General features: G+C 26.7%; 1 protein-coding gene across 3 annotated transcripts in view; it reads right to left on the minus strand.

Annotated features, from left to right (window-relative positions):
• The window catches only part of LOC117178032 (organic cation transporter 1-like), a 168,205-nt gene that overhangs the window by 59,633 nt on the left and 84,207 nt on the right, over positions 1–24,365 (minus strand). For all 3 annotated transcript variants that reach the window (XM_033369232.1, XM_033369233.1, XM_033369231.1), the window contains one exon: positions 15,877–16,263. In XM_033369232.1, the coding sequence (XP_033225123.1) occupies positions 15,877–16,263 (387 nt within the window). The remainder of the gene's footprint in view (positions 1–15,876; positions 16,264–24,365) is intronic.

The raw sequence follows: 24,365 nt of genomic DNA on the forward strand, positions 1-24,365 counted from the left end.
TAAAATTTTTTTTAAATGTTGGACCACCCTAATGTACATATCGTTGGATACCTAAGTAGATAATGCCCGTGCATATTCAATAATGGCAATGTGTGTTCAGTAGGTAAGTGTGTGACCGCGTCACGAAAGTGCTTTCTGGTTCACTCACGATGACGTCACGTGATGTGACGTGTGGGCGACGCACTGACTTTCGCTTCCGATCCGGTGATTTATTGGTCTCGACTCGATTTAAGAGTTCTTGCCTTAATCGCGCCCCACTCTATCGTATCAAACCCCCGGAACAGGTCATTGTCTTTTCCGTGTCGACGTCACAAATTTGCATAGAAAAAAAATATGTATATACAGGTCTTTTCCTTCAAATCTCCCTAACGATCCGGCAGAAATAAACTTACACTCTTCCTCATAAGAGGATTTTAGGCTACCCCCCCCGGCGTATTTTAAGAATGTAATCCCCCCCCCCTCACCTTTGTAAAAGTAACTTGGCCCAAAATTTCATCAAAACTTAGAAAATTTGTACTTACGGAGGACAAATTTCGAACCAAAAAATGAATTGTTATCAAAAAAAGTTTAAGCCAAGGATGTGAAACCTGAAAAAATATGAATTTTTATGAAACTAGTTGAACTTTCAAAGAATTAGTGAATTGTTGAAATAAAAATCATAAACTTTTAATTTAATAGTTAAATTTAAACCAAACCTGTACATTTTTAACTAAATAGTTCATTTTCAACGGGATAGTTTCATTTTCTACCACATTGTTGAATCCTCAACCAAATCAAATTAATTTACAAAAAGAAACAGTAAGAAGCATTTTTTTAAACCAGAAAACCAAATAGTTGCATTTTTAACAGAAAGGATAAAACTTCAACCAAGAAGATAATTTAAAAAAAAAAGATTTTTTAAACAAATAGTTTAATTATCATAAAAAATAGATGAAAATTCAACAAATTAAATTATGTCTCTACCCAAATTGACGAGTTTTCAACATATGAAGAACAAATGTTCAACTAAAAATATTATGGCTACATTTTTTAATTAAAAAATTTATACAACAAAATAGTTACATTTCAAAATAAATAGCTTAATATTTGACCAAATAGTTTATTTTCAAAAAGAAGACAAAAATCAGTTTACAAAACATTTTAAAAGGATGAATTTTTTTGCCAAAAAAAATTGATTTTCTAACAAAACAGACGATATTTGAACAAAATACATGAATTTTTAAAACTAACGCTTATTTTTGAGTTGATTTTTTAATCGAACGATATTAATTTTCTATCAAAAGTGGAATATTCAACAAAATATATAAATTTTCAATCAATTAGTTGAATTTTAAACTTAAAATATAAGTATACAAGTAGTTTTATTTAAAGAAAAACAAAACAATTACAAAAAAAGTTAAATCCTTAACCAAACAGATGAAATTTCAACAAAGAAGATTAATTTTCTACCCAAGTAGACGAATTTTCAACAAAATTTCAGAAAGTGCAAGCCAAAAAACAAACATTTTAGAAAATAGTTCATTTTCAAATTTAAATTTAAAAAAAAATTGCAAAAAAGAACAGTTTCTATATAAAACCGTTAACTTTGCAAAAAAAAATTATTTGTGAACAAATAATTATTTAATTTTCAATTAAAATGATTAGTCTTTATTTTTTAACCAATACACGAGTTTTCAAAAAAGACGTTAATTTTCAGCAAACTTGTTAAATTTTAAATCCAAAATGACAAATTATCTGCAAAGCGGTTGAATTTTCAACCTAAAAATATGACTTTTTAACAAAAAAAAAGTTGATTTTCTACCCAAAAAATCAATATAAAAAAAATAGTTTAATTTTTAATCAAATAGTTTAATTTCTTTCCCAATTCTTAAATATGCAACTTAACAAGATTAATTTAGAACAAAACAATTGCACTTTTATACAAGAAGGGCTAATTTTCAACCCAAAAAAGTTTAATAAACAAAGGCGAATTTTTTTAAAAATATATGACATTTTCTTTTTATTTTATTTTCTATAAATTAAATAGTTATATTTTCAAACAAGTAGTTGAACTTTCAAGTAGAATAAAATGAATTTTGAAACAAATGATTAAATTTTCAATTAAAAAGATTACTTTTTTAGCAAAAAGATTAATTTCCTACCTAAAAGCAAGAAATTTTCTAGACGAAAATATAAATTTTGCCAGGCAAAGTTAATTTTCTATCAAAACGTCCAATGCTCGTAAAACATTTTAATTTTAACCAAATAGTTGAATTTAAGCCAAAAATATAAATTTTTTACAAAAAAGTTAATTTTTAAACGAACAGCTTAATTTTCTATCAAAGTTTTGAACCGTCAAACAAACCACATTGATTCAGACAGCAGTTGCATTTTCAATAAAAAAAGGATCAATTTTCAATCAAAAAGATTAATTTTCGACCAAAAACGATTTTTAATACAGAAGATTAATTTTGCTCTAAATCGAATAGATATTTTTTTAACTAAGGAGATGAATATACAACAAAAAAAGTTCTTTTTTAAGCAGTTCAACTTTTAACCAAATAGCAGAATTTTTTTTTACCAAAAAGAAGAACTTTAAGAAAATAGTTGCAGTTTTAACAATATAATAAACATTTTTTACGAAAAATTACCCTACCTCCTCGTACCAACCACATTTTTTTGCGTGACCCCTTCACTTCTCAAAATGTTAACGTAGTTTATGGACGGCCCTTACTTTTCAAAGTTAAATCCAATTTTTTAAAACTTTTCTGGGTCTTATGTTTTTGGGTCTTACGATTTTAAACTTCATGTTTGGGATCTTATTTTTTGTCTTAAAGTTTTGGATCTTGTATTTTGGGACTTGTAATTAGGGACTTGTGATTTTGGACCTTCAGGTTCTGGATTTTGGGACTTTTGGTTATTTGGAATCTCATTTTGGGCCTTATAGTTTGGGATCTTCTTTTGAGTCTTACAGTTTTGTATTTTGTATTTCTTATGTTTGGTTTTAAACCTTAAGATTCTGGACATGATGTTTGGGAACTTATTTTGGGCCTTACACTTTTTTATCTTGTTTTTCAGGACTTGTGGTTTATGGCCTCTTGCAATTGCAGTTTGGGAATTAAAATTTGGGATCTCATCTATTTTTCGTTTTTGGACAAAAAATTTCAAACTTGTGGGCCTTATATTTTGGAACGCATGGTTATAAGCTTAAAGTTTTGAACTTGCAGTTTGGGACTTAATGATTGGGATCTTATTTTGTGGCTTACAGTTTTGGATCTTGCATTTTAGGCCTTAAGTTTTTTTGACTTAAAGTTTAGGAATTATCATTTAAGATCTTATTTGGGTCCTTAAGTTTTGGAGCTTGTATTTTGCGCCTTAAGATTTTTAGAAATTAAAGTTTAGAACTCGACGTTTATGATTATATGTTGGGCCTCACAGTTTTATATTTTGTATTTTGGGATTTAATTTTTTGGGCCTCAAGATTTTATAACATACGATTTAGAACTTGACGTTAGGTATCATCTTCTAGCTTTGAACATGTAGCTTTGGACTTGCAGTCTGGGAAGTGACAATAGGGATCTTATTTTGGGCCTGGCGTTTTTTGGTCTTATATTTTGAGACTTCTTTTATTTCAGGGCTTCTTTTTTTTGGATCTTACAGTACTTGATCTTGAAACTTGTGTTTTATGAATTGCAGTTTGAGATCCTATTTTGGGCATTACAGTTTTTAGTTTCATATTTTGAGGCATATGGTTTTGGGCCTTAAGGTTTTGGATTTTGTATTTTTAAACTTGTGGTTTTGAGCCTTACGGTTTTGGACTTGCAATCTGGGACTTGGGGATTGGAATTTTCTTCTGAGCATAGCAGTTATGTATCTTCTATTTGAGGATTAATGGCTTTGGAATTGCAGTTTAAACCTTGACACTTGGGACCTTCTTTTGGACCTTAAGGTTTTGGATCTTGAACTTTGGAACTTGTAACTATAAACTTGCAGTTTGGGGTTTTATTTTGGCCTTAAGGTTTTGGATCTTATAGTTTTTATTTTTGGGACTTGTAATTTTGGGCCTTTTATTTTGGGACGTGTGTTTTTGCATTTTTAGTTTGAGACTTAACGTTTGGAATCTTATTTTAAGCTTTACAGTTTTGGATCCTGTATTTTAGATTTTTTTTGACTAGTAGTTTTGGACCTGAAGACTTAAGACTTGCACTTTACAAATTTGTAACTCCCATAAAACTTCATAGATTCTGATGAAACTTAGTATTATTTAAATTTTTTTAATCGCTGATTACGAATCTCAATTCGAAATCACGAAATGCAAAATGGCGGATTCAATATGGTAGATAAAAATTCAAAAAGTCGCGTGATTTTTATGAGTGCCAGTACTAAAGCGTTTTCTAGGTCCCTGGCGACAAAACCAGGCTCAAAATCGAGAAATTAAAAATTGCGTATTCAATATGGCAAAATAAAATACAAAAAGTCACGTGACTTAAATGAAAATCAGTACTAAAGGATTTTTTACGTCGGTGATAAATTTGGGTTTAAAATTGTGAAATTCAAAATGGCGGATCCAATATGACAGGAAATTTGGATGCAATATGGCGGATTAAAATGTTAAAAAATGCACCTGAGTTGAATTAAAATCAGTACTAAGAGGTTTTTTAGGGCGCTTGTGTCGAATCTCTAGGCAAAATTAAGAAATTCAAAATTTCGTATCCAATATGGCGGACTAAAATGCAAAAATGTACGGTATTTAAATGACATACAGTACTAAGGGTTTTTTAGGTTACTGGTAACGAATCTAGGTTCAAAATTGGGAAATCCAAAATGGCGGATCCATCATGACGGCCAAAAATTCAAAAAGTCACGTGATTTTAATGAAAGCCACTACTAAGGAGTTGTTGGGACGCTGAAAACGAATCCAGAACCAAAATTTAAAAATCCAAAATGGCGGATCAAACATGGCGTATCCAACATGGTGGACTAAAAGTCAAACATTCACGTGATTTTAAATTAAAACCAGTACAAAGGGGGTTTTCAGGGTATTGATGACGAATTCAGGGTCGAAATTAAGAAATACGAAATGGCCGATCCAATATGATGGCCAAAAATGCAAAAGGTCACGTGATTTTAATGAAAGCCATTACTACAAAGTTTTTGGGTTAGTGTTAACGAATAACAACTCCAGGGTCCAAATCGACAAATTCAAAATAACGGTTCTAATATGGCGGACCAAAATGCAAAGTCACGTGATATTAATGAAAGTCAGCACTAAGGAGTTTTTTTGGTCGCTGATAAGGAATCAGAGATCAAAATTGAAGAATCCATAATGGCAGATCTGAAACATCGGGCTAAGATGCAAAAAGTCCCGTGATTTTAATGAAAGTCAGTAGTAAGGAGTTTTTTGGCTCGCTACTAATGAAAAAAGGGTGAAAATTTAGAAATCCAAAATGGTGGATCTAATATGGCGAACTGAAATGCGATAATAAACGTAATATAAATTAAATCTAATACTAAAGAGTTTTTAGTTCACTGATGACGAATCCGGGATCAAAATTAATAAATCCAAATTAGTGGATCCAAGATGGCGACCAAAATTCAAAAAGCCACTAAATTTTAATGAAAGTCAGTACTAAAGAGTTTTTTAGGTCGCTGATGACAAATTCGGGATGAAAATCTAGAAATTAAAAATGATGGATCCAACATGGCGCACTAAAATGCAAAAGGTGATGAGATTTGAATAAAAGCCAGAACTAAGGGTTTTTTTTGGTCACTGATGACAAATCCAGGGTCAAAATAGCAGATCCAATATGGCGTACTAAATTTCAAAAAGTCATGTGATTTAAATGAAAGCCAGAACTAAGGAGTTTTTTGGGTTGCTGATGACGAATCCGGTATCAAAACTAAAAAATCAAAAATGGCGGTCTAAAATGCAAAAATTCACGTGATTTAAATTAAATCCAGTACTAAGGGGTTTTTTAGGTAACAGATGACGAATCCAGAGTAACAATAAAAAAATCCAAAATGGCAGATTCAATATAATGACCACAAACGCAAAAGTCATGCGATTGAAATAAAAGTCAGAACTAAAAGATTTTTTAGGTCGCTTATCTCAAATCCGAGATCGAAATCTAGAAATTCAAAATGGCGGATCTAACATAGTAGACTAAAATGCAATCAGTCAAAATGCAAAATTCCAAACAGATAAAGATATTTTATAAAATTTTCTTTGAAGTTTAAAAGGAAAATGTAAAATAATAAAAAAAGAGAAAATCGGTAAAAGAAAAGCGGAAGGGGAGAATAGGAGGGCGGCTTTACGTCAGAGCGAATCCGGATCGCGTAAATACATATGTATAGAATATATACCCTTTGTATACATAGAGAAGCTATTGGCTCGTACGGGCCTTTGATGACGTTTATATGACCGGATGCGGGGGTAGGTAAATTGGTCGTCAATTGCTGACGCCACCAGAGCTGCAACCTATCGGCCGCTCACTCTTTCACTCTTTCACTCTTTCACCCATTTACCTTTTTCACCTGCGAAATTTAAATTTTCAATCACTCACCCCATGGAAATTTATACCTGTAAAAATTCGACTTTCGATTTTTGGGGATCGACCTCCCTCCCCCCTCCAATTTTTTACCTTTCCGGGGAATAAAGTCCTTCCTTATTTTTCTGGAATTTGCCAACATTTACCAGTGAACTTTTTGCAAATTAAAATGTTGTCAACTCTTAAGAAATGTCCAAGGATTAATTTTCAATTAATAACTTTTATTTAAAAAATGTAACAACAGTTTTATGTAAAATTCATATTAAGGACGGTATTTTTTGGAATATTTTTCATTATTTATTTTCTTATTCATTAATAGACAAGTTTCATGTTATATTTTTTATGTAATTTTGAATTTTTTAAATAATTATTATATTTTTAAACCATTTTTTGCCTCAGCAAATAGTGAAATGTTATTACTTTTTGAGATAAATAATACAGTTCATGAGTGTCAAGAGTGATATTTATTGTTTAACATATTTTGTAATTATTTAAACAATTAATTTGCCTATAAATCAAAACAGTATTCACAAGGATTATTCATACAATTAACGAATCTTGAGAGTAATATATTATTTTAAAATAATATTTGCTAATTATTAAAATAATTTTCATATCTTTAAACAATTTTTTCCCGATTCAATCAAAAAAAGTTATTATTTTCTAGACTTATTGATACAATGAACGGAATTGAGAGTAATGTATTATTTTTAATTGATATTTGACGATTATTTATAAAATTTAGATTTATTTAAGTAATTTGCCCCTCGTTAATCTTTAGAAATTACTATTTCATAGAATTAATGGCGTAATTAATTAATGTTAAAACTTATATTTTTATAGAAGGCAGTTTGCAATTATTTAAACAATTAGCAATAATTCAGTTGCGCCTTTTCATAGGAAAGCTGGAGAAAATTCCAGCTTTTTGAAATCTCTTACACCATGTTTCTTATTATTGTGTCTTCTTATCACAGAACGTATACCCTAATTTTTTAACAATCAATTTTTTATATAATTTTTTTTATTAAGTGATGGTAGTTTGAACAGGATAAATTTAAAATTTAAAAAAAAGAGAAAAATAATTAAATGAAAAAAGATTGATATTTTAATTACCTGCGTAATTAAATCCAAAAAATGATAACTTTCTACGATTCAAAGGAGACAAAAGATTATTTTTTTAAGTACTTAAATAATTGCCAAAAATCTTTAAAATAATATTACTTTTAACATTTGGATAATTGCGTCATTAATTGCAAAAAATAATTTAAAAAATATTATTTTTAAATTTAAAAATAATATTTTCTTTTTTAATATTTAGCAGTTACTTAAACCATTTCAATTAATACATTTTTTCACCAAATCGTTCAAAGTTAGTATTTTCTGGAATTAATGAAGCATTTATGGTAATCAAAACAGTAAGTTTTCACGATTTATTTAAAATAAAAATATTTCAACAAATAATAATAATAATTTTAATAATAAAAATTAGTTTCAGAAGTACTCGAAAACTGATATATTGCTTACTCATGGTAAAAATTAAAATAGATTGGATTTAATTTTTTTTCTTAAACATTGTTTAAAGAGCGACGAAATTTTCATTCATAAAAAGTTAATGACAAATATGTACTTAATTTTTCCATTTTTCGGAAAACCTTGTTTCTGTCTTTGTTTAATTGTTTAAATAAATATTGAACCAAATTGATTAAAAATGTCGAATTTTAATTGTAGTTTTTTTTAACTCTAAAGAGTCCTTTTTAAACAAGAAAATTTAACAGAGGGCGTTTGCGTAGTTAAAAAAAAATTATTTTTCAAGCAAATATTAATTTTTACTTTTTTAATGATTAATACTTACATTAAAATGTGATAAATCTTTAAATATGAGTCAAGAAAAACAATATTATGTGAAAAGGAATTTAACTTATTTTACGCATCAATAAGCCTAAAAAATAACTACATTTTTTTAATAATTTTTTTTAAACTCATTAATGTTGAGAAGCTTTTTTCTCGTCAAGCGAAATACTGTTCCTTAATTAAAAAATAAAAAGTAATATTTTTTCCGAAAAAAAATAATATTCACACCAATTTCTTTCCAAAGTACGCAAACGCCCACTATTTTTTTAATTTATAATTTAAAATCGGCTCCTTGAAATAACAAAAAAATACACGAAAAAAGTCAAACGGGACAATCTTGACAAATTCGATATTAAATTTTTTTTTAATCATTCAAAAATGTTTTTAAAAACATGAAGACTTTATTGAAAGTTTTGGGATGATGAAGTTTCGATTTTCTAGTTAATTTAAAAAAAAAAAATTTAATCCAAAATGTTCCATTGATTTCAAAAAATTTGAGTGAATTAGGAATTCAAGGGAAATCAAGAGAATTCGATTAAATTCATACAAAATTAAGATGAATAAAAAATAGTTGAAGTGAATAGATCAAAGTTTTTTAATTAAAAAAATCCATTGTATTTAAATAAGTTTGAGTAAATAGAATTATTGAAAAAGAATCTGATAAAATTTGTAAGCATTCAAGGTCCAAAAGTCCAAAATGCGAATACAAAAAATTGAAAAACCAAAGAAGATCCATTTGATTTAGTGGATTTCAAAGAAATTTGAGAGTATTCAAAATAAAAAAGTGATTACTGGTGACTTATTATCAGCCTTTTTCCTTAGAAAAAAAATTTTCATTATATTATTATATATAATTTATATTCTTGATGAATTAGTTTCAGTATACATTTTTTTTAGATAAATAATGAAGAAAAGTGAAAAATAAACCAATATAAAATCGCCTGAGACGTTCGGCTGACCATAGAGTTTCCATTTCACTAGAGTAAGATTCGCAAATCTGAAGTGTGTCCCACTTGGACTGTCCATAACTACTTGAGTTCGAAGGCCGCAAACATTTTGCTTCAAGCGGAAGTATTTCAATTTACCTTTCCATCACTGCTTCATATCATAGCAATTTATCCAATAAAGATTATTCTATTATATAAACATTAAACCGATTTATTTTATTTTCCTTACTTTGTGTTAGTCAGCTGATGAAAAAAAGGTTTTTTTGACGAATGAATGAATTTTTGCGAATGAATAGTTCATTTTTCAAAACAAAAAGAGCAATTTTTTAGAAGACAGTTAAATTTACAACCCGAAAATTTGAAATTTTAAAAAGAAAGCTTCTTTTCATTCAACAGTGACGAATTTTTAATCATGAAAAATGAGTCTTTTATCATAAAAAATGAATTTTCAATCCAAAAAGACAAATTTTCAACAACACTTTTGAATTTTTTGACCAACAAAACATTAATCTTCTACCAAAATACGAATTTTCAACAGGGTAAACGAATTTTCATCGAAATATTTGAATATTTAATTTTAAAATACCAATTTTAAACAAAAAATTGAATAGTTAAACTTGCAGTAAAAAAATTTTTTTATTAAAAAAATAAAAACGGAAGTTTATTTTGTTAAATTTATGAGAAAAATTCAAATTCTTAACAAAATTATAGAAGAATTTTCAAAAATATACTTAATTTTCAATCAAGAAAGATTATTTATCTACGAAATAGTTAAATTTTCATTTGAAATAAAAAAACTAGAATTGGAAAAATGTGCATGAAAAATGGAATCGTTCAAGTTTCAGTTCAAAAATATTAGTTAGTAACCAGTTTAATTAAACTGAAAATGGAGATTTTTTAACAAAATTATTTCATTCACTATCAAAATGATGAATTTTCAGGAGAAATATAACTTTTCTAACCAGATGGATGAATTTTTAAAGAAATATTTTTTTTCAATTTTCAAGAGAATAGAATGGCTAAATTTTTCGATAAGAAAAATAATTTTTAAAAAATAAAATCCATCGGAATAGTGGAATTTTTAAGAAAATAGTTTAATTTTCGACAACAGTGTTGAACTTGCAAGCCAAAAAGACGATTTTTCTACAAAATAGTAGAATTAGTAAAAAAATCAATTTACTAAACAAAAACTCTTACGTAAAACATGTAATAGTTAATACTTCAAAAAAAAATTTAATTTGAAAAAAACTTATTTTTAAGGAGAATAGATCAATATTCAATTTAAAATATCAATATCTACCAAAAATGGAATAGTTGCATTTTTAGTCATAAAAATTAATTTTAAACAAAAAAAAGAATAATCATTTTCAACAAAATAGTTAAATTTAGAACCAAAAAGATAATTCTTGATCTAAAATGATAAATCTTCAAACAAAAAAGAAGTACTTTCAAAAATAAAAATTTAACCACACAGTTGGATTTTCAACCCAAAAGTTGATTTTTTGACCAAGACACGATTTTTCAACCTAATTGTTTTAAACGAAAAGTACAATAGGTAAATTTTCAAATGAAAAATTAGACTTTTCAAGAAACAAAATGTGTTAAGAAAAATAATTAGGGTATCTACCAAATAGTTCAATTTTTTAAATAAATCGCTGAATTTTCTTCCAAAAAAAAAATTATTTGTCTGGAAAAAGTCGATTTTTCAACAAAATAGTTAAATTTTGAACGAAAATAAAAACGAATTATCGTCTAGTTGGATTCAACAAAAAAATACATTTTAAAAAAATAGTCGAATCTTTAACAAAAAAGATAAATATTAAAAAAAGAAGATTAATATTTTAGCCAAATAAATTAATTTTCAACAAAACGTCAAAAAATTCTTTTAAACTAGAAACGAAGAATCGTTATCAAGAAACTTCGTTTCCAATAAATAAAGATCAATTTTGTATGAAATAGTTGAATTTTTAACTGAAAAAAAATTTCAACTAAAAATGAAGTCGTAAAAAGTTTAATTCAAAAAACTAATTTCCAGACCGTTTATTTTAACTAAAAATGGATAATTTGAAAAAAAATTAAATCTCCAACCAAAATCATGATTTTTTTAAGAAACAAGATTAATTTTCTACTCAAATAGACGAGTTTTTAACAGAATATATAGATTTTAGAACAAATTGTTGAATACACAACCCAAAAAGAAAATTTTTTTACGAAACAGTTGAATGAAAATAAAGTGAATTCACGATAAAATAGTAGAATTTAAAACTAAAATGAATAATCTTCATCCGAAATAACAATTTTTTTTAGAAAGTAGTTCAACTTTAGGCCGAGTTTCAATATAAAAAGACGAATTTTTCAGAAAATACATTAATTTTCAACCAAAAAATTATTTTTTCACTGAAAAGAATATTTTTTAAATTAAAATAGACGAATCATCAACAAAATACATGAATTTTAAACCTAGTACTTAAATTTTCAACGAAAAAATAGAATAGTAAAATTTTCAGTTAAAAAAGTTGGTCGTCAACAAAAATGAATCTAATTTTCATCAAAATTGTTAAATTGTCAAACAATTAGATAAATATTTTTAAAAAATGAGTTTTCAACGAAGTAATTCAACTTTAAATGAAATAGTCAAATTGAAAAAAGAATTTTTTAACAAAATAGGTGCATTTTCAACAAAATAATTAAATTTTCAAAGAAATAGTCGAAATTTTAAATTATCGAGGCGAATTTTGAACCTAAATATAATGGTCAAAAATGGTCAAAAATAAAAATGAGGAAAAATGGAAGTATTTTGCAAACAGGAAAAAAATATATTTTTCGAAAAAAGAGAAACTCTCTTTAAATCAGCATGAAATGTTTTTAAATTAAAAAATGTTCAATAATTACTAAAAACAGTGTCAAGTGATAATTGGACGTTCCCTTATCGTAAATTACGTCTGGGAATAATTTTCAGCACAGAAGTGCTACAAAAATAATTTTCTATTTGCCTTGTCTGTAATGTAAGTTTACCGAGACTTTAAATTATCCTCATACATGACGTGCGTAATAATGAATCCAATTATACTTTGGCACACCTGATCGAATGATTAATAAATGAAAATAGCTTTTTTCTTTTTCAGCCAAAAAAACTTTAAATTAGAAAAATACTTTTTTAGGAAAACACGTTAAAAATTATTTTCCAAGTAATTTCTGACTTCATTTTTGTAAAGAAATATTAGTTACTATCTTTTAATAATACTTTTAGTTAGGTGCCGCTACAATATCCACACGCAAAATTCCTGACACAGTAAAATTCCCCTATCGGAAATTTTCCGAATAATAAAATTCCTGACTATTATAATTTCCTAATATTAAAATTCTCGAATTTGAAAGATTCCAAATAATAAAAATATTGAATAACAAAATTCCCAAATTTCAAAATTTCTATATATTAAAATTCTCGACTACTATAACTCCCGTATATTTAAATTCCCGAATTACAAAATTTCTAATTTGTATAAGTATAATTGAAACAAAATGTCATATTGAAAAATATTTTTTCCAACTATTGTTATATTAAATTCAAACAATAATTTTAGAAACTTTAACAATTAAATAATATTTTTATTAAAATATTTGATTATTGCATATTTTTAAATAAATAATATTTATGAAAAATGTAATTATTTAAATTTGAGAACTTTATAATTCGGGAACTTGATTATTCGGTAATTTTCCAATTCGTGAATTTTAAAATTCAGGAATTTTATTCTTCGGGAATTTCATTATTTGAGAATTTTGTTATTCGGCGATTTTATTATTTGGTAATTTTCGAATCCGGGAATTTTCAATCGTCCCACGCACCATTTGAAACAAATTGATTTGTAATGACTTAATTTTAAGATCCAAATTTAATCATACTTTCATTTTAAACGAGGCCTGGAATTAGAATGATATAAAAATTCTGAAAAATAAACTTCCCGAAACGTTGAAATTTCCGAATTATAAAATTTCCTAATAATAAAATTTCCAAATAATGAAAAATTTCAATAAAAAATTGCCTAGACTTAAAAATTTTCCAACTAATGCGAGCGCGCTTGTCGCGCTCGCATTATATTCTGGGATAAATAAAGTAGAAAGGTGATGTTATTACGATTTTTAAAATTGTTTATGTTTTTAATATCAGGGAATAAAAATCCAGGTAAGTGAATGCGCGCCTTGTGGGCGTGAATTTTTTGTTAGTAAGAATATATTAAGTGGAAAAAGCATATTATCTCTATTTTTAAAATTTTTTGTCTTCAATGTTAGAAAATAAAAATTCAGGAAGCTGAAAGGGCATTCTTCGCGCGCTCATTAAATTTAGTAAGAACAACAAAAAGAGAAAGATGACGTTGCCTAGATTTTTAAACACCCAATATTTAAAAAATTGTTTATAATGAAAATTAAAATTGCTTATATTTTTAATATTAGAAAATAAAAATCTATTCAATTAAACGTCGCTTCGCAAGCATGAATTTCTTATTTGTAAGAATAAACAAAGTAGTAAGAGGATATTATGTGTATTTTTAAACTTATTTATATCTTCAATATAAGTAAATAAAACCGCAGGGAGGTGAACGGACGTTTTTCATGTGTTCATTTGAAGCTAGTGAAAACAAATAAAAGCAAAAGGATTTCTAAGTTTTTCAAACACTCGTAATATTTTCAAAATTGTTTATGATGAAAATTTAAATTGTTTATGTTGTTAATATTAGAATAAAACAACTTCGGGATGTGAATGCGCGCCTTCACTGTTTGTAAGAATAAATGAAGTATAGAGATTATGTTATCTCGATATTTAATATTGTTTATGTTTTTAATATCAGGAAAATACTATCCAAGGAAGTGAACAGGCGCCTTGCGGTTATGCATATCATGTTCGTAAAAATAAATTTATTAGAAAGAGGACATGATCTTAATTTTGAAAATTGTTTATGTCTTCATTATAAGGAAATAAATCCCCAGGAAGACGAATGCGCCCTTTCTGAGCAGCGCATTTATTTCCAACAAGAAGAAATAAAGTAGAAAGATGATATGTTGATTTTTTAAAATTGTTTATGTTTTCAATATCAGGGAATAACAATTCAGGGAAGTGAAGGCGCGCCTTGCAGTCGTGAATTTATTGCTAGTAAAAATAAATTAAGTAGAAAGAGGATATAATCTGAATTATTAAAATTGTTTATGTCTTTATTATTAGCAAATAAAAGCCCAGAAAAGCAAACGCGCCCTTTTCGGCCGCTCATTAAATTCTAGTAAGAATAAGTAAAGTAGAGAGGTGATACTATCTCAATTTTTGAAATTGTTTATGTTTTTATTATCAGGGGATAAAAATCGAAGGAATTGAACGCGCGCCTTATGGGAGTGAATTTCTTGTTAGTAAAAATAAATTAAGTAGAAAGAGGATATAATCTGAATTATTAAAATTGTTTATGTCTTTATTATTAGCAAATAAAAGCCCAGAAAAGCAAACGCGCCCTTTTCGGCCGCTCATTAAATTCTAGTAAGAATAAGTAAAGTAGAGAGGTGATACTATCTCAATTTTTTAAATTGTTTATGTTTTTATTATCAGGGGATAAAAATCGAAGGAATTGAACGCGCGCCTTATGGGAGTGAATTTCTTGTTAGTAAAAATAAATTAAGTAAAAAGAGGATATTATCTCAATTATTAAAATTGTTTATGTCTTTATTATTAGCAAATAAAAGCCCAGAAAGGCAAACGCGCCCTTTTCGGCCGCTCATTAAATTCTAGTAAGAATAAATAAAGTAAAGAGGTGATACTATCTCAATTTTTGAAATTGTTTATGTTTTTATTATCAGGGGATAAAAATCGAAGGGATTGAACGCGCGCCTTATGGGAGTGAATTTCTTGTTAGTAAAAATAAATTAAGTAAAAAGAGGATATTATCTCAATTATTAAAATTGTTTATGTCTTTATTATTAGCAAATAAAAGCCCAGAAAGGCAAACGCGCCCTTTTCAGCCGCTCATTAAATTCTAGTAAGAATAAATAAAGTAGAGAGGTGATACTATCTCAATTTTTGAAATTGTTTATGTTTTTATTATCAGGGGATAACAATCGAAGGAATTGAACGCGCGCCTTATGGGAGTGAATTTCTTGTTAGTAAAAATAAATTAAGTTAAAAGAGGATATTATCTCAATGATTAAAATTGTTTATGTCATTATTATTAGCAAATAAAAGCCCAGAAAAGCAAACGCGCCCTTTTCGGCCGCTCATTAAATTCTAGTAAGAATAAGTAAAGTAGAGAGGTGATACTATCTCAATTTTTGAAATTGTTTATGTTTTTATTATCAGGGGATAACAATCGAAGGACTTGAACGCGCGCCTTGTGGGAGTGAATTTCTTGTTAGTAAAAATAGATTAAGTAAAAAGAGGATATTATCTCAATTATTAAAATTGTTTATGTCTTCATTATTAGAAAATGAAAATCACAGGGAGGTGAGCGCGCGATTTTCGCGCTCAAATTTAATATCCTAGTATGAATAATTAAGTAGAAAGATAATGTTACCTCGGTGACAAGAGTGCTGTCGTAATCTTTGGTGTCGTAGATCCAACCGTGACGACATTTGGTGATGGGCCAGTTAGGGTTGCTGACTGGTGGAGGTGGAAGACTACTTGGTGGATAAATCAAGTTAGAAGAGATGATAGACGATGATGACATTAAATTTTCAGCTTCAATTTCCGAGTCGTTAGATAAGGAACTATGCAACCATGACTCGACAATTGCAGTGTAATTTACATCGTACATAGTACACCTGTCATACTCTCTTCTGCCATCTGTTTTTATCCTGAAAGGCAGTGAAAGAGCCTTGCGTTCTTCGAGGCTCAATATGCTTGTTAAGTTCTCCAGTTCTGGTACTTTGCACCAGTGTTCCGGCGAAGCGCTTACAAACACCTAAAAAAAATACAAAATTTCTGAACATTAAAATTTTCCATTAGACCTAAAAAAGTATTTTTTCTGACAAACTTTAAATAATTATGCCTCGATTGTTTATTAAAAAGAATCTTTATAATTCTATTCGTTACGTTTTTATTAACGTTGTGTATTCTCTTCCGGAATATTTTTTTCAGATTTTAATTTTCTATTCCGGCATATTTTTCTGTTCCGGAATATTTTTCTCTTTCGGGAAGTACCTAAATTTATATAATAGTTAAATTCAATTTTAAATTTTCCACAACAATAAACATTATTTTTATCGATAAATATAATATTGGATGTACAAACTAAAAAATATTTTAATTTTAGCCCAAAAAGGGTTAAATACATTAATTCCATCTGTCAAAGATTTCCGCCAAACCTTAATTAAAAATAACTCTGTTTATTACTTAAAATATACTTTAGAATTTAATTCCCTATGTTTTCATTAACTTTGTGTATTCTTTTTCGGCCTATATTTTCAGATTTTTATTTTCTCTTCCAGCATATTTTTCTCTTCCAGAATAGTTTTCACTTCTGGAATAATTTTTATCCCGCAAGAGTACCTAAATAAATTACTTGAATTACTTCCAATTCGTTGCAAATTCTTTGGGATTTATCAGAGTTCAAGCGCGAGTTCAATTAAAATGACCACTATTTCCTTGTTGTTTTGGTGAGGAGTTAAATTTAAATTTAAAGTTCAATTAAAAAAAAAAAATCTAATCGAAAAATATAATAGTTGATACTATAGCTGAAAAATACTTTCATTTCAAGCAAAAAAAAAAGATTACATTCATTGATACCATATGTCAAAAATGCTCAGAATTTTCTAATTTCACATAAAAACTGTTTGATCATGGAAATCTTCTCTTCGATTTTTGAAAACATCCAAATTTCTGTCAAACCTAATTAACAATCGCTCAAATCATTATTTGAAAGATTGTTAAAAATTCTATTTGTTATTTTTTATTAATGTTAGGTATTATCTTCTGGGAATATTTTTTCAGCTTTTAATTTTCTCTTCCGGCTTATTTTGCTTAATTTAATCTTCAGTTTCGGTAGTCGTTGCCGAACTTTAAATTTCTCTTCAGAACAAAATGTAGAATTATGAAAGGTTTCAATAGAATATAATTTTTTTTTGAATTCCTGGGAAAAATGCAAATGAATCTTAAGTTTGAAAAATAAATTTGAAGACGATCTTGAATAAGGTTGCAAAGCATTTCAAATTATTTCCTCAAATTACGAAAAAAAAAAAATTTTCTCTTCCGTCAAATGTTGCAGGATGTTAATTTCCTCTTCAGGCATACTTTGCTGGATAATTTAGGCAAATTATGATTTGAAGAAAAACTAATTTTTAATACAAAATAAAGATTTTTTAATATGCCCGATATGACAAAAAAGATTGTGGACAATTAAAAAAAAAGTTTGTTTATTTTACAAGAGTTCACACATTTGCTGGAAAATTTTCAATAATTTTAAAAGATATTTAGACCTTTTTCAATATTGGAAAAAAATGTTAATATTTTATAGATTTTTGAATATATTTTAAAGCTTTAAAATATTTTTAAGCTATTCAAAACTTCCAAAATTCCTAGATATCAAAATCTTCTTAAAAACTTTCCCAATTTTCTTTCGAAATCTTTAAGAAGCCGCGTTTTTGTTTTGGAATGTTTTGAAAATTTTTTTAAATATTCATTTAAAATTAAGTTTTTTGAAATTCTTAAAAAGCTTCTTAATTTTTTTATTTGAATTTTCTCTATAATTTTGTAATCCTCCTAAATTAGAAACTTTTGCTTTACAATCTTCTAATCCGTTTTTAAACTTCCAGAAAATAATTTGAAATATTATAAATTAATTTAAAATACATCATTAAAATTATTTGTTCAAAATAGAAAAGCAATTTAGATCCAGAAAATGGTTACATTTTCATCTAAAGAAATGAATTTTGAATTAAAATTATGAATCTAAAACCAAAAAAGTAATTCAACTTTCAAATCGAAAAGATGAATTCTACAACAAATTTTTATATATTTGGTTATTAAACTGAAAAATATGTTTAATATTAAATAAAAAGGATTTAAATTCATTCGAATTTTGAATTTTCAATCAAATAGATAAAACCTTAGGCAAAAAATATTTTAGGTTCACACCAAAAAAATGCAATTTTAGATTTTTTAATTCTTTAAAAATAGATTAATTTTTAAACCGAACAGACGAATTTTTATTAAAATTGTTGAATTTGCTATTAAAACAGATTTTTCAGTTTGGAGGAAACAAAAGTTTAGGCAAATTATTATGAATGATTTATTTTTTTATTTTCATGTTTATTTGCTATAAGGTTATATAAATATAATTTTCCTAAGTGTTTCTTCAGAAAATTCTCAAAATTTCGTTAAAAAATTAATTTTTGTTTTAGAAAATTCATCATTTAAGTTGAAAATTCATATTTTTGGGTCGAACTTTTGTCATTTTGGCTTGAAAATTCAACATTTTGGTATAAAATTAAATTATTTGGTCGAAAATGAATGTTTTTGTTGAAAACTGATATTTTTTGTTGAAAATTCAACGAACTGTTTACAAATTAAACTGTTTTAATTTTGATTCATTTTATTGGTAAAAAATTAATATTTATGTTGAAAATTTTAATATTTGGTTAAAAATTCAACTTTATTTATTGGAATTTAAACTACTTGGTTGAAAGCTGATTTATTTTGTTCAAAATTAATTTTTTAAGCAACATCTTTGGTTCAAAATTTTTACTTTTTTGTGGTCAATTAATTTTTATTTTATTTCAATACTAATTTTTTTCTCTAAAAATTAATGATTCCATTTTTGGTTGGAAATGTATCCTATATTAAATAAGCCTATCTATTGTTATTTAATGCTTTAATTTTCAATTTAAAGTTTTAATCTTTAATGCAACTCGCTGAAAATTCGTAATTTGGTAGAAAATTTATTATTGTTGAAAATTCGTCTTTTTTTTAAAAAACTCAACTAATTGTTTCCTGATGCGACTATTTGATCAAAAGAAATTTTGTTTAAAATTTTTTTAAATTTTTTTTCAAATTCATCTCTGTTGAAAAAAAAATCTTTTTTGGTGGCAAATATAATTATCTTGTTGAAAATTAAATATATTTCAACTTGAAATCTTAGAAATTTAAAATGTTTTATATTAAATTCAATATTTTATTTACATTAATTTTATTTGTAAAAATCTATTCCGCTATTATTCCTTCTTTTTCGTAAAAAATTATTTTATTTCCTCTGCTTATAGCTAAGGTTTCTCTTTTAGAAATTAATGTTTAGAATAAAAATTTATCACTTTTAAATTGTAACAGATACGATTGTGAGATATTTTAGAATTCCCTTCCGCCAATTTTATTAGGTAGATTGAATAGAACGAAACTTAACCCACTTTTTGTTCGACAAACAAGAAATCTCAATTTTTTACTTTTTGACAATTTTCCAAGCCATTTGTTAGAAAATTAATTCTCCAGACTTCAATTTCAATTTATGTAATAACACTTAAAGGATGTTTTTGCTAGAGCTTTTATAAGATAAGACAGAGGATTGATGGAAGAGACGCTTCTAATAATAAGTAGAGCTCCCTGCGCACAGTGGGACAAAAAAATGTTTTCTGAAAATATTATTCAAGAGCTTACAATGTTGATCCGATTAAGGCATTTTTAATTAAAAAGAATAAAATTTTAATAAGATTTGTGCGACTCAATTACTAAATTTTATCTGCAATTTCTTATTTAACAAAAAAGTTGACGTTTCAGACACTTTTTTTATAAGCGATTCCCTTTTTGTCAACCACTTATATTTATGTGAAACATCATGATGTCAGTAAAAACACCCCCTACAAATAATATTAATGGATTGATACATATTTAAATTTTTGTGCATTTTTATATTAACAAATAAATGATTAAATATGCTACTTGAAGATTAAGGATACTCAGAGAATTTTATTTTTGGGAACATGCGTAAAAACAATGCTTAGCGTATCATTTTTCGTGGATTTCATAGCCCCGGGCTCGAGGCAAGATTCGATACATGACTCGAGACGATATACGAGAAAAGGTTCAAGGCGAGATGCAAGAAAGATTAGAGACGAGATTCGAGACGAGATTCGAGATGAGATTCGAGACGAGATTCGAGACGATATTCGAGACAAGATTCGAGACGATAAAGGACAGAAGAGGAGCATTCAAAAGACTTAATAAGCTACGAAACCCTTCTTTTTATGAGCATGCCGCTAACTCTTACTAACATTTCAAATTCAAAATAATTTTTTATTTTTTCTTTGTAATGCATATCTTAGCCGTTAAACGCTTCACACACTTCACTTCTTGAATAAAATTGATCAAAACTTTGTCAAAAAAAATAATATATACAATTTAGTAATAGCTGATTAAATTTTTTTAATTGTTTAATTAAATTTGATGAAGAAATAAGAATTTTAACCCAATTTTAAATATGAGATTTCGTTTTTTCAACCGAAATAATTTTAACTCACTAGACAAAATTCTTTACTTATGCTATTTCATTAAGGAGCAATAATTATCATAAGTGATCGCATTTTATGCAACTACTTATCATTATGCAAAACATCATATTATCAGTGAAGATACTCCCTAAAAATAATATACAATGCGTTAAAAAATTTTTAATTTAATTTTTATATTAACATATAAATGATTGAAAGTGCTACTCAAAGATTGAAGATCCTTGTAGTTTTTTTCTGGTTATACGTAAAATCAAGGCTTAGTTTTTCATTTGTTGTGGATTTCATAGCCTCGGTCTCGAGACAAGTTTCGAGACAAGTTTCGAGACAAATTTCAAGACGAGTTTCGAGACTTGACTCAAAACGTGACTCGAGACGACATTCGAGAAGAAGCTCGAGACGAGGTTCAAGACTAGGTTCGAGACGAGGTAAGTGAATCGAGATAAGATTGAAGACGATATTCAAAACAATACGAGAAAGAGACAGGAAAGGAATATTTGAACTTTTACTAACTTTTCAAATCCAAAATAATTGTTAATTTGTTTAGTGCATGTCTTAGCCATTAAACGCTCTAGACACTTTATCCCTTTGATAAAATTAATAAAAACTTTGTACAAAATCAATAATATATGCAATGTTGTAATAACTGATTAAATCTTTCAAATTAAATTTGATAAGCACATACAGGTTCGAGACGAGATTCGAGACGTGAATCGAGGCGAGATTCAAGAAGAGCCACTAGACGAGTTCAAGATCATATTTTAGATGAGGTTCTAGGCGAGATTCAAGATAGGGGTTCGAGACGAGGTACGTGAATCGATATAAGATTTAAGACGATGCTCGAGACAATACGAGAAAGGGACAGGAGAGGAATAGTTGAATGACTCAAAAAGCTACGAAACTCTTCTTTTTATAATCATGCCACCAACTTTCACTAACTTTTTAAATTCGATATAATTGTTAGTTTAATTTTTTAAAAATGCACATTTTAGCCATTAAACACTTCAGACACTTCACCCCTTTAATAAAATTGATAAAAACTTTGTAAAAAATCAATACTTTTTATGATACTTCATTAACAAAAAATTATTGTTAACTTTACAAACAATTTTATGAAGAAATTTTCAACTGAACTAATTATCAATAAATAAATGTCACTTTCTTACGAAATCGATTGCCAGTGTTTCAGAAAGAACCTCATTTATTAAGAGACATTGTCAGGTAACTAATTTGTTATTTATTTAAATAAATTGTATTAAAAAAGGAGGATCCGTAGACACTGCACAGTCTAATTCTAATTAAAAAAAAAACGGTGGCTCACTTTTCGAAATGGACGAAATCGTAGATTTTTTTGTAAAATTGTTTACAAATAAAAAAATAGGTCCTATTTAAGTCATTGACAGTCGATTTCGTAATAACAAATGATTTAAAAGAATTACAATTTTAAAGGGTTTCAGTATAAAATAGTTTTATTATCACAATCTTTTGTGATATTTTTTCAGTTTTAAATGAAATTAGGATTCGCTTGATTTTCAACGTTCCGCAGTAGAAATCTTTTTATGTTTGATGATTCCAATTTTATATTAATTTTTGTTTTGAACGTAGTTTTAGAATAATTTAATTTTAAAGGTTTTTAATTAACAAATTTAACATTCTGAACGCTGAAAATGTCGGTGAATTAAATATTTGATTTTAGAAAAGCTTGCCTGGTCAATTTGAATGCTTAATGAAAAATTTGTTTATGATAATAATTAAAAATTCTAGAATTTAAGAAGATTTATTTTTAAAGAATTCAATTTAGCTTTGAATTCGAATTTGTCCAATTTTAATAGATTTGAATTGAAAACTATTTCACCTGAAAAGTTTTTTATTTTAAATAATTCATCAATAAAATATTAATTGCTTCCAATTTCAAATAGACCAATTATAAATAGTCTAATTTTGAAAATTTAGAAAAATTATTTTGAAAGAAAAGTGGAAAATTTTTATTTTTATTTAAATCAATTAATTTTCAACCAAAAGGATGAATTTTTCAGTAAAAAAATTAATTATCAACAAAAAATGGAACAGTGGAACCAACAAAGAAGAATTTTCAGGCAATAAATATTCATTTTCATCTAAAAAAGTTAACTTTCCAAGGAAAAATGAATAGTTACATTTTCAGTTTAAAAATGTATTTCAACTGAAAAAAAATTCAACAAAATAGTTCAATTGTCAACCAAACATGAAATATTTAAATTTTCACTTAACAATATATTGTCTTTTTTTACTAAGGAAAACGAATTATTTTGAACAAACGAGTTAAATTTTAAACAAAATAAAAAGGGGTTTAAACCAAAATGATGAACCATTAAAAAAAAACAATGTTTAATAAAGTAATTCCAGTTTCAATAAAGTAGTTGAATGGTCCGAACAAAAAATATGAATAGTTCAATTTTCAACTAAAGTGATGAATCTTTAACTTTAATAGTTTAATTTTAACAAACAAAAAGTAATTTTTAACCCAAAATATTACGTTCTAACAAAAAGACAAATTTCCAACTAAAATGATAGAATATTCAATTGGAATTGTTATTCTACATTTTATGTTTAAAAAAAACTATTTTTCAACCAAAAAAAACTATTAGAAAAAAGTTGCATTTCCAAAAACAACCAAAAAGATCAACTTTCAAATAAAATGATGAATATTTCGCTCGCATACTTAAATTTTCAACCAAAAAGAGGAATTTTCAAATAAGAAGATCAATTTTTTATTAAAAATAATATTTTTCAACAAAATGGAATAGTCGAATATTCAACTAAAAGAAAATTAATTTTGAACCAAAATGAAGAATTTTTAAATAAAATTATGAATCTTCAAATCGATTAGTTTAATTTGCAACGAAAGCGTTGATTTTCAACTAAAATGGTGAATATTTAACGGAAAAATAGTTGAATTTCCGACCAAAAACATTAATTTTCAATCAAAAAGATGAAATTTCACATAAATTGATGAAATTTTAACTAAAATTATAAATCTTTAACTGGAATAGTTTCATTTTAAACCAAAAAGAAAAATTTTCAAGTAAAATGATAAATCTTTAAGTAGATATTACTTTCCACCATAAAAATACTAGTTTTCAACAAAACACATTAAATTTCAAATAAAAAAGATTAATTGGCAACCAAAAATTAAATAGAATTTTCAGTTTAAAAAACCTAGCCTTCTTACGTTTTCAGTTTAAAAAGATAAAAAATTATAATAATTTTTTAAAAATTGTTATAGTTTTAAACAAAGCGATGGATTTTCAATAAAAATTATGAATCTTTAACTAAAACATTTGCATTTTGGATCAAGATGAATTTTCAGTTAATAAAATTAATTTCTACCAAAAAAGACGAATCTTAAACTAAAAAATTCAATTATTTAATCTTAAATGGAATAGTTCAATTTTAAATTAGGAAGATTAATTTTCAGGCCAAGGTAAAACGAATTTCCGAAAATATAGCTGAGTTTTAAACCAATGAGATGAATTTTTAATTAAAATGATGACCCTTCAACTAAAAAATAATAATTTTTAACAAAAGCGAT

Source organism: Belonocnema kinseyi, chromosome 8 (assembly GCF_010883055.1).
Source record: "Belonocnema kinseyi isolate 2016_QV_RU_SX_M_011 chromosome 8, B_treatae_v1, whole genome shotgun sequence".
Lineage (NCBI taxonomy): Eukaryota > Metazoa > Arthropoda > Insecta > Hymenoptera > Cynipidae > Belonocnema > Belonocnema kinseyi.